Source organism: Merops nubicus, unplaced genomic scaffold (assembly GCF_000691845.1).
Source record: "Merops nubicus isolate BGI_N331 unplaced genomic scaffold, ASM69184v1 scaffold23227, whole genome shotgun sequence".
In the NCBI taxonomy this organism is placed as follows: Eukaryota; Metazoa; Chordata; class Aves; order Coraciiformes; family Meropidae; genus Merops; species Merops nubicus.
Genome location: NW_008621341.1, coordinates 814 through 14,332, shown reverse-complemented (window position 1 = coordinate 14,332; position 13,519 = coordinate 814). Strand labels below are relative to the sequence as shown.

At 36.8% G+C, this 13,519-nt stretch overlaps 1 protein-coding gene across 1 annotated transcript in view; it reads left to right on the top strand.

Annotated features, from left to right (window-relative positions):
• The window catches only part of SLC36A4 (solute carrier family 36 (proton/amino acid symporter), member 4), a gene marked incomplete at its 3' end in the record, with an annotated part of 40,290 nt that extends 30,420 nt beyond the window's left edge, over positions 1-9,870 (top strand). Inside the window, exons 8-9 of the mRNA XM_008944463.1 lie at positions 2,524-2,693; positions 9,701-9,870. Of these exons, the coding sequence (XP_008942711.1) occupies positions 2,524-2,693; positions 9,701-9,870 (340 nt within the window). The remainder of the gene's footprint in view (positions 1-2,523; positions 2,694-9,700) is intronic.
• Positions 9,871-13,519: the final 3,649 nt, after the last annotated feature.

Genomic DNA, 13,519 nt, shown 5'->3' with positions numbered 1-13,519 from the left:
ACAATTTCAGAGGCACAGGCAGTCTCCAGGCTCCCTTTCCTGCTGGGAGCCATGGTGGGAAAATGTAAGATTATTTTTATGTCTGGCATGTGTGTCCGAGTTCACTGCCCTCCTCCTGCCAGGAATGTAAGAAGTGAATGATGGAGACTCTGGAAATCAAATCTCTGGGCCAGTGAACTTACTGAGACTCCCGATATCTGTAAGCTGGGCAAGCAATTGCCATTAACGCTCTGCAGAGATGATGTAGTTTGGAGCAGGATCTTACTGGAACAGTTTATGCTTGTTAAGATTCCTGGAAGCTGTGAACATGGCAGAGCTTATGCAGAAAATACCTGCCATTTATAGTCACCAGAGAATTAACAGATACACGGTGAACGAGTGTTTCTATTACTGGTCCAGGTCCAAATGCTATCTGTTTGTAGGAAGCACAAAATGTGAAAAATCAGATGAAGGAAAGTATAGGTGCTGTATAGACACAGAAGCTTAATTAATTTAGAGAAATGAACATATTTTGTCTGTGTGGCAGTAATATTTCTAGCCACGTCTCCTTTTGTATTTTTTCTGCTGCTCAACGCTGTCAGTTAAAAATTGTTTTAAATTTTGAAACTCTTCCTGTTCTCCACTGGATTAAGTCACATTCCGAGTTTGGATTGCTTTCTGGAGGAAAAATGTCAGCTCTGAATTACCATGTATTTTAACTGAAAATGAATGAAATTTGGAAATGCTTCCTAAATGTATATCTTTTTAGAGATCTCTTTGTTCCCAAGTATAAAATGACTTCTTCGGGATTTGTAGTATAGGAGAAATATAACAATGTGGTCTAGATTGACAGTGGAGATACTCAATAGTAGGTCAGGAAGTGATTATCAGTGGGTGAGCAGGAAGAAAGGAATGATTGCCCTGTAGAAAATAATACGGCAGGAATTCAAATATACCAATTTGCTAATTAGTGGATGAAATCTGCTGCTTTCATAACTTATATTGGTTAAATTGAAAACACTCAATAGTCAAAAAGCAAATTTGTATGATGGACAGTAGCTTATACAGGGCAGCCTTGTTGCACTGTTTTGCCTCAGATTTGATGTGTGCTACCCAGAGACAACAAGCTTTAATTATAGTGCCATACTGATAATGAAATAGAACCTGCATGTCTGCTGGAAGATAGGCTGAAATATGATCTTTATTCCACGGACTATATTGACTAGCTCTTTGTTATCAATCTTCCTTATGGAAACTTAGACATTCTACTTATATGTTGGAGTACAAAATTAGGTGTTTTCATCTTGAACTATATTCCACATTGAGTATCTAAGATGAATATACAGTTCTTCTGAAAGACATGGGGAAAGTATAGTTGTCTAGTAACATCGACATACCTTCAGTTTGTGTCTTAATGAAGACATAAAAGATTCTGTTATGCTGATGAAACTCAGGGTGAGAAAAGCAGCATGTGAGCTCGTTAGTTGGATTTCCTGCTTTGCCTAGAAATTTTGTCTTGATGGCTGAAAATTTAAGTTGGAACTTGTTAATGATATTTTCCTGTACATGGTACAGTACATGTAGAAGGCAATCTCTTCAGCAGACTGCATGCTGTAATGGTTGTAATGCCTGTGTCTTCACTCCGAAGTGGTGGCAAACCCAGCAAGCTCACTTGGCTGTGGTTCAGGCTCAGATCAAATACACTACATTTAGGAAAATGATGCTTAATGTGCCTGGCCTTATCTCTGCCAGCAAAATGGAAAAGAATATGGGTACCTTTCTAGTAGTCATGGACTCAAACTTCCTTCTGCTTGGGGAGAGCTGAGACTGACTGCTGAGCATGAGTTTATTTGTCAGCCATGTGCATGGTAGGTTTCTCTGTGGCAGAGACCTGACAATATAGGTATACCTAATAAAAATATTCTTAAAAAAATAGAATAACCCTTTAAGGGCTTGTAGTATTAGGATGAGGGGTAATGGGTTCAAACTGGAAGAAAGAGATTTAGATTAGATGTAAGGAAGAAGTTCTTCACTCTGAGGGTGGTCAGACACTGGCACAGGTTGCCCAGGAAAGCTGTGGATGTTCCATCACTGGGGGTGTTCAAGACCAGGTTGGATGGGGTTTTGCACAGTGGGAGGTGTCCCTGCGCATAGCAGGGGAGTTTGACCCAGGTGATCTTTAAGGTGTTTTTCAACTCAAATAATTCTATGACTCTGCACAGTTCTGTTACGGAAAAATTCATGCTACCTATTAGTTTTTATCTGAGCACTGTAAGTTTCTATTGTCAGTTTTTCTAAGCTATATATATTGCTTTGAATTTCCACACTGATGCTATTTTCCAACCAAGATTTTTCAATTTTCAATTACTTTTCGGTAATTGAATGTTTCTCTTAGGTGCGTAAAAACATTGTGAGCTTCTAGGCTGTAAAACATTATTGTAATCTTATTTCTTAATAAAATCACCTAAATTTTGAAAATTGGCTTTGAAAGTGGGGAAGAAAAATACTTTTACTGTATGCAATTGATTCTTCCTGTATTTTCAGGTGCTCCCATTGCAAAACAGAATGAAGGACACAACACGTTTCCCACAGGCTCTGAACGTTGGCATGGGAATAGTCATGACCTTGTATATCTCATTAGCCACTCTGGGGTATCTACGCTTCGGGGACGAAATCAAAGCCAGCATAACTTTAAACCTGCCACAAGATATATGGTAAGTGGAAACCAGTGATCTAAAAGGCAAAAAGACTGTAAAGGTTGTTCCTTGCATCAGTGCAGTCATGGTTGATAGGTGCTTGAACTCTTTTAAAATTAGACTGCATATAGTATATCTGTGCCTTTGGAAGTTGTGTTATGATCCTACTCAGCAATTTCTTGCTTATTGAAAGGAATTGCGTATGGAGCCAGATTAATGATCTTTCTAGTGAAGCGTTCCATCTCCAGCAGGAGCTAGTTCCCACAGTATTCATTCTGCAACCAGATGTATTGCAATTCTGAAATCAGCTACTTTTAACTTGGCTATCCTGGTAATATAGTGGCCCTTTGCAGGAGACTCACTGACTTAAGCAGGTGAACAGCTGGAATAGAAGGCAGCAAAAGGGAATAGGTTTGTAGCTGAGATGCAAATCCATGGATAATGCATAACAATGGCTTCCTATCAGGAAAATGAGCCTTTTGCTTGCCAGTGCCTGTGGGGTATTGTGCTTTTTATTCAGCTGTTTTTTTTAATGCTGCGAGAACTCCCTGTGTCATGTGCTGATGATGCAGCAAGCACTGTTTCAACTGATGCATTTTTACTTCTGTATCTATCAATGGATGGATACATACTGTAACTACTAATTTAAATATAATGCTTAGGGGTTTTTTTAGTACCTTTATGTATATATTTATCTATATACCTAAAATTAGGTATATCAGCAGTGCACAAGTGTAAAATCTTAAAAGTATTTTAATATTTTCATTCTTGTTAAATAATGTCTTACATGTTATATGCTTACATCTACTTGTTTTTTGATGTATGTTGTGGTAGCATACTGAAGTAGTGAAATCTCAAGATACATGAAACTAAAACTGCATTGTTGAACTAAATACTGACTCCTTTTTTCTCTTTTTCAAGAGAAGAACACATTTAAAGAGTGTTCTTAATTTTCAAGTGTTATTTTTGCATTTGTTTTTGCATTTTCATTCCTTTGAGTCAGCATGAGCTGTTTTCAATATTCTTTAGAAGTTTTGTTTAATTTCCTGACTGATTCCAATGACAAACGCATGAAATTATAATAAAATTAAGGATTAATTTTTTCTTTAAAGAATTTTCATGTCTCTGTGGTTTTTTTTTTTTTTTGGTTTTAGTTTTGGGGCCTTATTGTTCATAAGTATAAAATTGTGTCCTTTTGTTGGACACAACATAGATATTAAAAACCTCAGAATTCTTCAAACACTTTCCATTTCTCTCTATATTCATCTGAAAGGGAAAATACTTCTGTTGATAATATTATGTTGTATTGCTCATTGCTGATGTGATTATTGAAGTTGGTTTTAAATGGTAGATCTGGGTTTATTTGTGCATTAAGAGAAGTGCTCTTAAAAGAGGAGGGAGAGGAATGTGGAATATAGGTAAGGTTCCCTATGCTGTTGCTTTTTATTGTGCTTATGCAAGGAACAGGATGAACTTTATTCTGCTGTAATATTCTGCTTTATTCTGCAGCCCCGCTGTGTAACAGGGCTGTTCAAATAAGAGTTTCCAGATAGCTCTTGGCTACAGTGCAGAAGTGGTGATAAGGTGATACTTACCCTGATGGCTTTACAGACCTAATGCAAAGACAGAGGTAATAAAAAAGATGGAAACTGGCATTCTGTAAGATGGAGAATTGGCATTATAAGTTTAATAACCCCAGAGCTGCTCAGGGCACACACGCAGAGATAACAAAGTCATCTGTTTTCATCGTACCCTGGGTAGCATCCCAGGGCACCAAACAGAATTAGGGGAACATCTCAGTGGTGCACCCATGGGCTGTGGGGTACGATGCTGTTGCTGTGCAGTACTGTGGGTACCTGATACAGTGCTGATAAGCAAATCTGTGCAGTTAACTGCTAGCAATACAAATTTCCAGTGAACCATATGACAACATTTTGTTATTTGGTCCTCACATAAAAAAGCCAGCAAGCGGCCAAATGAAGCAGAGAAGGGCAAGGAACGACGTGAGTTTCCATAAACAAGCAGTCATGTGAAACACCCCAGCTAAGCAGTGAGACTTGGCTTACATGTTGAATTCCAGCTGGACAAACCTTGTCTTAAAAATAAACCTTTCCTGGTAAAGAAGATTGAAATTCTGCTCCTTTGAGTTTCGTTTGTTGTTCTTGCAGATGAATTGGCCAGAAGGGTGGTCACAGGCCCTAGACCAGTTAAGTTCTTAAGTTTAATTTAAATAGAGGACTGTTTATATTCTAAAAATATTCTGCTAGATTGTACCTTTTGGACTTTTGGAGAAGAGATTTGTTGCAGTCCTTGTTTGGAATGTGTTTTGGTACACAAACCATTGGTAAGCATAATACATTAATTAGATTATGTGGAAAACTTGCTTTTTGAAAAGAAAGTAGTTTTCAGCTTTTTTTTTTTTTTTTCCCCCTGATCTTTAACAACTTCTTTCTGGAATCAAAGAGTTCTATTTTATTGGATTAAATAACTTTTCTTTTTTTACATGCAGTTATGTTTACCTGTTTGGATATCTTAATAATTGTTTCTCATATCCTCAGAAGTATGCAGAGTACCTACTGATATCAGTCTTCTTGCTTAGTTTGTTGCTGACTGAGGAGAGGACACACAGGCAGAGTATAGTTTACCTGATTTATCTGTGATCATGAGGTTCTTCCTGACTGAAGCCAATTTGCCTGAACTCTATGTGCCTGAACGAGCACGTATTTATAGTCAAAAAGTACATAATTTTTGTTGCTTGATGAGCACTTCAAACTAAGTTCTGTGTCATTTGTGAATATAGATTATGGGAGTCTCTGCTTGAGTACTTTAGTGGAATCCTTGGTTGGGGTCTCGTAGAATCATAGACTGGTTTGGGTCAGAAGGGACCTCTAAAAGATGATCTAGTCCAACACTCTGCCATGGGCAGGGACATCTTCCCCTAGATCAGGCTGCTCAAAGCCCTGTACAACCTGATCTTGAACATTTACAATGATGGTGAGTCCACAGCTTCTCTGTGCAACCTGTTTCAATGTCTCACAATCCTCGTTGTAAAAAAACCCTGCTTTTTCCTTGGTTGGAGCCTCATTTTCTTGAAGCTTAAGGTTCTCTCTGCTGTCTGTTCTTTGTTAAGATACATGTGATACTCTTTGTGCGACAACTGCTTTACTATGAATCCTAAAGATTAACTACCTTACAAAATCTTTAGCATATTCCATAAGAGGCAGTTTAGCGTAGCTAACGCTGTATTGACCCTAGCTGTATTGATACAAAAGTTTTGCTACATTAGTTCCTAATTTTTTCACTTTAAAAGAGGTACAGCAAAATATAAAATGTAAATTGAAGAAAGGCAGACTTCTGTTAACTTCTAGCACTATGAATGATTTAGAATTTTTTAAAAAGTAGCCTAAGGAGCCATATTTTTCTCATTAGAATATAATAGCAGCAGACTGGTAAAATCACTTCAATAATATAAAAACTGTTACCTAATTTGAAAAATGAGAATCTTTGTAGAGTTAGAAAAAGTGTATTGAAGATGCTTTGAACTACTGTGCAATTAAAGCTTTGACTGCTGATTTTGATTCTCACCTTAAAATAAAAATTACAAAATTTTAAATCTTGAATTTTAAGTTTTGGGATGATCTGAAGCCTGAGGATAAATGGCTAATTGGGGACAGCTGGTCAGGTTTTCTTTTTTTTTAACCAGTTAAAATCCATCTAACTGTGTAGAATCTGGACAGTGATGCAGAACCTATAGAAATGGGACCCTCTTTTATTTGTGTGTCACAAAAGCAGTGGCTCCTAAACTAGCTACACTGTCTTGTCCCCATGTGAAGTGATGTAATAGTTTTTCTGTCACTTTGAATATGCCTTTGGGGCTTTATCAAGCTGTGTACAGTGACAGTCAACCTTTTCATACAAATAATTTAGGACCTGTTAGTCAAAGTGTGTTTTTCTTTTTCCCCCCTTGTATGCACTTTTAATTCTTTCTAGATGTGTTCAGTTAATAAAAAACAATTGCTAGCAGTGTTTTGATATCCTCAAACATTGAAAACTTGATGAACTGTCTTGCAGATGTGAGATGGGAAGCATGTAAGACCAAGCTGAAAGGTCAATTCAAGTTTATCAGCTGTATTCCTCTGCTCAAGATCACTGTGGTGTACCAAAGTCAATTACTGACTCTGTTCAGCACTTCCTTCAGAAGGCTGAAGGAAGGATGATGGAAGCATCCTTTTGTGGTGGGAAAGAGCTGAGCATTATTGATTCAAGTTTTGCCATGCCATGCCATTTGGCCACAGGATGAGGGGCTAAAAGTAGTCCTGACCAGATCTTACTCATGCAGATACTGATACTCAGAAGGAGTATGTCTTGAGGGACCTCTACCAGGGTTTGGGAGAAGTGGAGACAAGGGTCCAGTTTGTTCCTTCTCTACTCGTGCCACTGGTTTTTCTTTTCTTACTGTTATAAGTTGCCTCTCCTTTGTGGTTTCAGTTGAATGTCTTAAGGAGTGAAGCCAAAAAAAGTATGCTCAGCATTGTCTTCCGTTATCAAAGGTTATTGTTGAGAAATAGTTCCTCTCTCATTTGTGAACATGCAACCCCCCATGACTCATGAACCAGAACTTTACCTGAAAGCCTTGATTGTGTTCTTAGTTGCATTCTTAGAAAATCATACCAAAGGACTCGTAGCTTCTACCTGTTGGCTAGAATGTGACAAATGCTTCTAGTTTATGCAGCATGGATTAAAAATGCATCTAAATTTAAAACTATTGTTTGTCACTTGTTTATTCAGCCACAAGTAACAGTGGGAAGAGGCTCCACACTTCTTTTTGGAAGATTTACGCTAGTTTTTGGAGAACTTAATAAAAATTGTGAAACTAAATTCTCTGTGTACATTTCTTGGAGTAAATATTTTGTTTAGAAGAGATGTAGGCAAACCTTCAGATTATGAAAGAAAAATAATCCTACAACCAAGTAGCAGTGGATTTCCCTGTTTTAAGTCAGCATGAGCATGATATCTAAAAAACCTTAACTCTTGAAAAAAAAAGTATCTGTTATCTAAAATTTGTCAAGACAGTGCCAATATGTGGCTATTTTCCAGTATATGTAAGGAACAAGATGCCTAAGTCCAGACAATATAGAAGTTAGGCTGCCAATCTACGCAGGCATATTTTTATATTCCTTATTTTATACCACACCTCACAGCTCCTTTTGTTGTATTTCCCACTGAGATATTTTTTTATGTGAGGGTAGATTTGAACTGTTTTCCTTGATTTTTGTCTTCATCTTTGATGTGATGCTTTCTTCTGATAAATGCTGATAACCTTTTCCTTCACTAACAGGACAGGGATTTCTAGTTCTGCACAGGTCTGAAAAAAAATACATAAAGATTAAAGCTGCATGATCTGAAGTCAGTTAACATTTTTGGAATAGTAGAGTATTTTGAACCAATTTAGGCAGAAAGAAGTTAAATGCAGCTTAAATTTATATTGTTATAACGAAGCTGTCCACTATACTGTATGTCCTGAATATTTTAATCTATACTTTGGTGACATGCAGGGTGGAATAACTGTTAACTTATAACTGTTGCAAGCAGATAGTGTTATCTTTTTGTTTACTGTTATTTTATATATACATACATAACCTTAGTGCCATGTGGCCATAATGATGCTTTGAGCATCCGGCAGAATCCTGCTACCACTTATGAAAATATCCCACGCATTGCATTTTTTTTATGCTTTTCCTTCAGTTTATTGTGATCATCATCACTTTAAGTGTTACTTGTTTTTGCACCTCTTTTTATTCTGTTGGAGAACTTCATAGCAAGGTCTTGAAACAGACTAGAACATAATCTGTGTAACAGTTTTCTCTAAAAAAGTGGCTCTGAAAACTGGAACTGTGGTCTTCCTGGGTGAATACAGTTTTAGAAGCAATAATTGAGATGCTGGAGGGACATAAAAGCTGTCTGGAAAAAAAAGTTTTCTCTAGGATTTTCTTACAGAAAATCACTTCACTGCTTTTAAATAGAGACCTCATTGTTTAGACCACAATTACAGCTGTTCATGTACAAATAGATCTTTATTTTTCTATTAATGCTTATGTTACTAAATTGTGGTTGTTTTTTTTTTTTAATTGTGTTAACACCTGATACTCCATTTCACGTTTGATCAATCAGAGATTGATTGTCAAAATGATAGTGCATGATCAGTATGATGAGTTTTCATCTTTAGTAAGAAACACAAGCAGGATTGCTTGGATTTTTGTTTACCCACACATTAAAATACCTCTGTTACATTGTTTTGCCCATTATTGCAGCTTCTCTGTTTACAAAATAATTTGGCAAGAAAGGGATGAAATCCTGTACACGTAAAATGGTTTTTATTAGTACTGTAAATCCTGTTAGTGTAATGAATTAATATAATTAGTATGTTGCTGATCAGTGACTGTGTCTTGTCTCTTGAAATGAGTTGTGGCCACTTTCTGTCATTGCGGCTCTCAGCCTACTACTTAAGGACTGTAAATCACATCCTGGCTCAAAGCAAGCCTGTAGGCACAGAACTGCAGTTTGTGGAGAGACTGGGATAATTGAGAGTCTACATCTTCCTTCTGTTTGGAGGGAGTTGTTAGATTTACTGTGTGCTTTTTGATTTACAAGTTTAGAAAAAAAAACCACTGTTGTTAACCAAAAATAGTATTAGGGAAAAGAATTATAGTCACTTCACTTGGCTTTTTAGTTAACAACTGTAGGGATTTTTGTAAATCTTGAAGTGAAGGAAAAGAAAGTAGGAAAAAAAAATGCTGAACAAGTTATGTTTTAATAGGCCTTATAGCTTGTTAAATAATCTGGATATACGTAGGAGGTAAGGAATTTGTATCTAAATAAAAATGGGTATTCACTTGCTTAAATATTAGTGATTTCTCAAATGTCATATGATAGAAATTTTTTTAAAGGAAAACAAATTAGCAAGCTGGGTTTTTTTTAATTAAAAGTTTCCAACTGATGTGAACATGTGTAACTGTTTTGAACAGGTTGTATCAGTCTGTAAAAATTCTGTACTCCTTTGGGATTTTTGTGACCTATTCGATTCAGTACTACGTGCCTGCAGAGATCCTCATTCCAGCTGTCACCTCCAAAGTGCAGCAGAAGTGGAAGTTACTCTGTGAGCTGATGGTGAGAACACTGCTAGTCTGCTCAACCTGTAAGTATGTGCAGAACATGCACAAAAAACTTACTATTGCATGTTGTTTGGGCCTGCTTATTTAAATATGTTTTGTTATTTACTTTTCTGGAGGCTAGCAAACCTGAAATTTTGATTCAGTGATTCAGTATGTTTTGAGTTTCATGAACAAGTGAATCTAATGTTGTGTTTGTATTTTAACCACACTTATTTTAGTAGGTGTGACCAATTATTTGACAACCCTATCTTTTCCCAGGAATACTCTAAAGCTGCCAACTTGAAAGTAATTTTCTTAGAAGTTTTTAAGTAATAGACACACACTGCTGTTTCGTGTCAGCACTTCTCTATGCAATCTGCAGTACATGCTGCTCATGGAGGAATCCGTTTTCTGTTTTGTTGGTCTGAGGATGAAGCCTAAGGTGTGCTGCTCTGAATCCATAAAAAATGACTGGAAAACATGGATGCTGGCCAGAGTGTTCATGGAGGGCCACTTATTTTAGGTGATAACGCTCCAAAGTAGTTTTATATCTCTGTCCTCATTGCCTGTTACTTCTGTTATTTTTCTTGCATGTCCCCTATTCTTCCCATCCCTCCTCCTGTGTCCCACTTTTCTCACAGCTAGCCTAGATATCATAGATACTAATAAGAATCAGCAGTGCTCATTGAATGGTGAGCATGGTCTCATCTAGGAATCAATATTCCTGAAGATAATGAATTGAGGAAGACTTTTAAGTTGGTCTTTATCACTCCTATCTAAAGTGCTGAATAACAAAGGAAACTTCTCAAAGATGTTCTAAGCAATGGTTTCTATTCCAAAGTTGGCTGCTTGATGCCACTGTTTGTAAAGAAATGAGCGAAATGAGCTGTTAACCTGAAAAGGAACAAAACCCACTCACTAAATAAGCAAAAAACCACAAAACTTTGTGGTTTTTTTTTGTTTTTTTTTTTTTTATTTTAGAAATATATTGAGGAAAGAGAAGAGTTTAGCTCTGTTGGTTGTGTTCTCTTGATGAATGCTGACCAGTGGCTAATGCGCTGGATGGCAGCTGATAATTGTCAAAGAGAACTTGAATATCTAGTGAGACCTTCTTAAGGTCAAACCTGCTGAGAGAAACAGTTTCATGTTGGTGCATTTTAATTACTAGAGTAAACAAAGGGAAATACCATTGATCTAATAACTTGCTGTGCTGAAAATACATTCGCTGTGTGAGAGGGGAAAAAAAAAAAAAAAAAAAAAAAAAGTAAAAAGGTTTCTTGAATAATGAAGAGCAAATCTCCTGAAGCACCAGCCTTGTGCTGCTTCTGGTGTTCATGGTGCATAGTGAACTTGTTAAGATTTTAAGTTTGAGGATAGATGAATAGCTCTTGTAATACCTGAGAGATGTCTAGATCAAAATGCTTCAAGCTCCAAAATGCATTTTAGTGTCTCTCCAGAACCCCAGTAAATTCTCTAGTCTTAACTGTATCTTGGTGTCATGAAGCCCTCAACTTCCACACATTCTCTGCTGACCTTTATGTATCCCTTACACCCTGCCCTGGTAATGATGCCACAATAGTTTTTAAAAGCTAGAATTCTTGTGGATCTAAACCACTGTTTATGGTTGAAGCTTTTGGGAGTTTACAGGTGAAAGATGATTTCAGAAATGTCTGATGAGAAGAGCCTGTGATAGATAGTTTTAAAAAGTACATTTCGCTGTTTGACTTGGGAAAATTATAAATAACTTCATGATATTCAGCCATAGGTTTTTGTTGGTGTGCTTTGTTTTTGGTTTTCTTTTTTTTTATTTCTCAATTTTATTGTTGAGCTTTGTAATTACTGGGTAGTCTGGGAAGGAAAACGGGGCAACAGTCTCCAAGAAAAGCAAGCAGAAAAATAAAACTAGCTTGAAAATACGGAAAATATAGGAAAAAGTCTGTGAAAGCTGAAAAGAAACTAAAACAAGTCAGAGGTGGGGTGCTGTGTGAGGAGGACTTGAAAATGGAGTGGTTATCTATTGGATATAATTAACTACCTTTGGGTGAATTGGGACAGGAATCCAGCATCAATTGTGGTGTTCCCCTATTTCCCAGTGATATGTTGACATGTATTCATTCTTCTTTTTGTTTTCATGCAGTTGTGTATTGTGATTATTATTTTTTTTTTAATTTTCATTATGAAACAGCAGCTAATTGTCTTTCTTTTCTGAAGGCACAATAAGTACTTTAGAATGAGTCCGTTTAAAGTGAAAGCTATATCTTTATTTCTTTGAAAATAAAAAAAAGGCATGTAGTAATATTTGACTTGGTTTATGTCATTGAAACTTACCTGTGATGCAAATCTCTGAAAGACCTGCTGCAGTGTTACAGGTGTTACTGGGATATTTGAGAGTATTAAATTGTTTGCTGCAAGGTTCAGAAAAGTAAAATTAAAAGTTTGCTCTTAAATGTTTGATATTTGCCAGGCTGCTGTGTAATACGTCGTTTTTATGCTAGTTGTCATTTCATTTGTTTTGTTTTTCAAATGGTTTCTACAAATTGTATGCATACTGTATCTATAATACTTTTTCACCAGCAATGGTGTATGTAAGCTCCCATCAGTACACTCATCTCGTTGTCATTTTTCATTGAAGCACTGATTACAAACAGAACGGATTTAAATAATGCTTTACTTTCACTAAGTGCAGAAGGTGGTTCCTAAAATTATTCAGAAAGTGTTTCTTTAATAGACAGTAAAAATCCAGACTCTTTTAAATTGAATTTTAAAAATGAAATGTTTTTGGTACCAGTGACAGAATATGTTGTAATGTCTGGACCATTTGGAGGTCATACACTGTTTAAAGGGACTCTGCTTGCTTGAAGTAATTCTCTGAAAAGAGAAACTTCAGCTGCGTTGCAAATAATGCATTAGCTTCTTAAGAGAAGAATTGAAAAGTCAGTTACTACTAATTTGGGGGCTTTTGCATTACTCAAAAATTAGGTCATTACTTAATCCTTTTAGTATTTCAAAAGCTTTGCTGGGAAAAAGCACGCTGGAGCGTGCGTTTGGTTGGGATTTTTGATCTGGTAAGATTTGTTTTAAGCAAGGGCTTGACAAATATCTGGAGATGTAATGTGCATCCAAAAAAACACATGTGTGGTTTAGGGGCTTTCAGTGTTTACTTGCTCACTTTTGGGCACTTAGCCTTACAGTAGGATGATAACAAATGTACTATGTATTTTTAGATTTGCACATTCTGCTTCCTCTGCTATAGTTTCCCAAAAGAAAACTTACCTGAAGCGTGTTGTGGAAAATACACCAGACCCCTAATGTCACTAGTCAGAGCCAAGCCTTCAAGTTTGGGGCAGGGGAGATGCATGCCCAGCTGTTGGGAGGTGTCTGGCTGGGCTGAGTGCCTGTCACTCAGGGAGAAGGTCAGTATTGCCTCACCGAGACATTCCCAAGGAACAGGGAGATCACCTGGACTCTTTTTCTAGAGAGAAGTGATAGTTAAGGTTGTTCAAAAGACTTTTTTTTACTGTATTGGAAAGAAAGATGCAAATAGATTTAAGAATGGTGTTTGTAGTAGCTGTCTGAAATTTCACATCTGCCGCAGTGTTTTGAACCCTGACACGCTATTATTCAATGTAAAAGTAAATACGAAGGAGGAGTACTTTTGCTGGGAGATGAGCAAAAGCATGCTTTTCCTTTGGT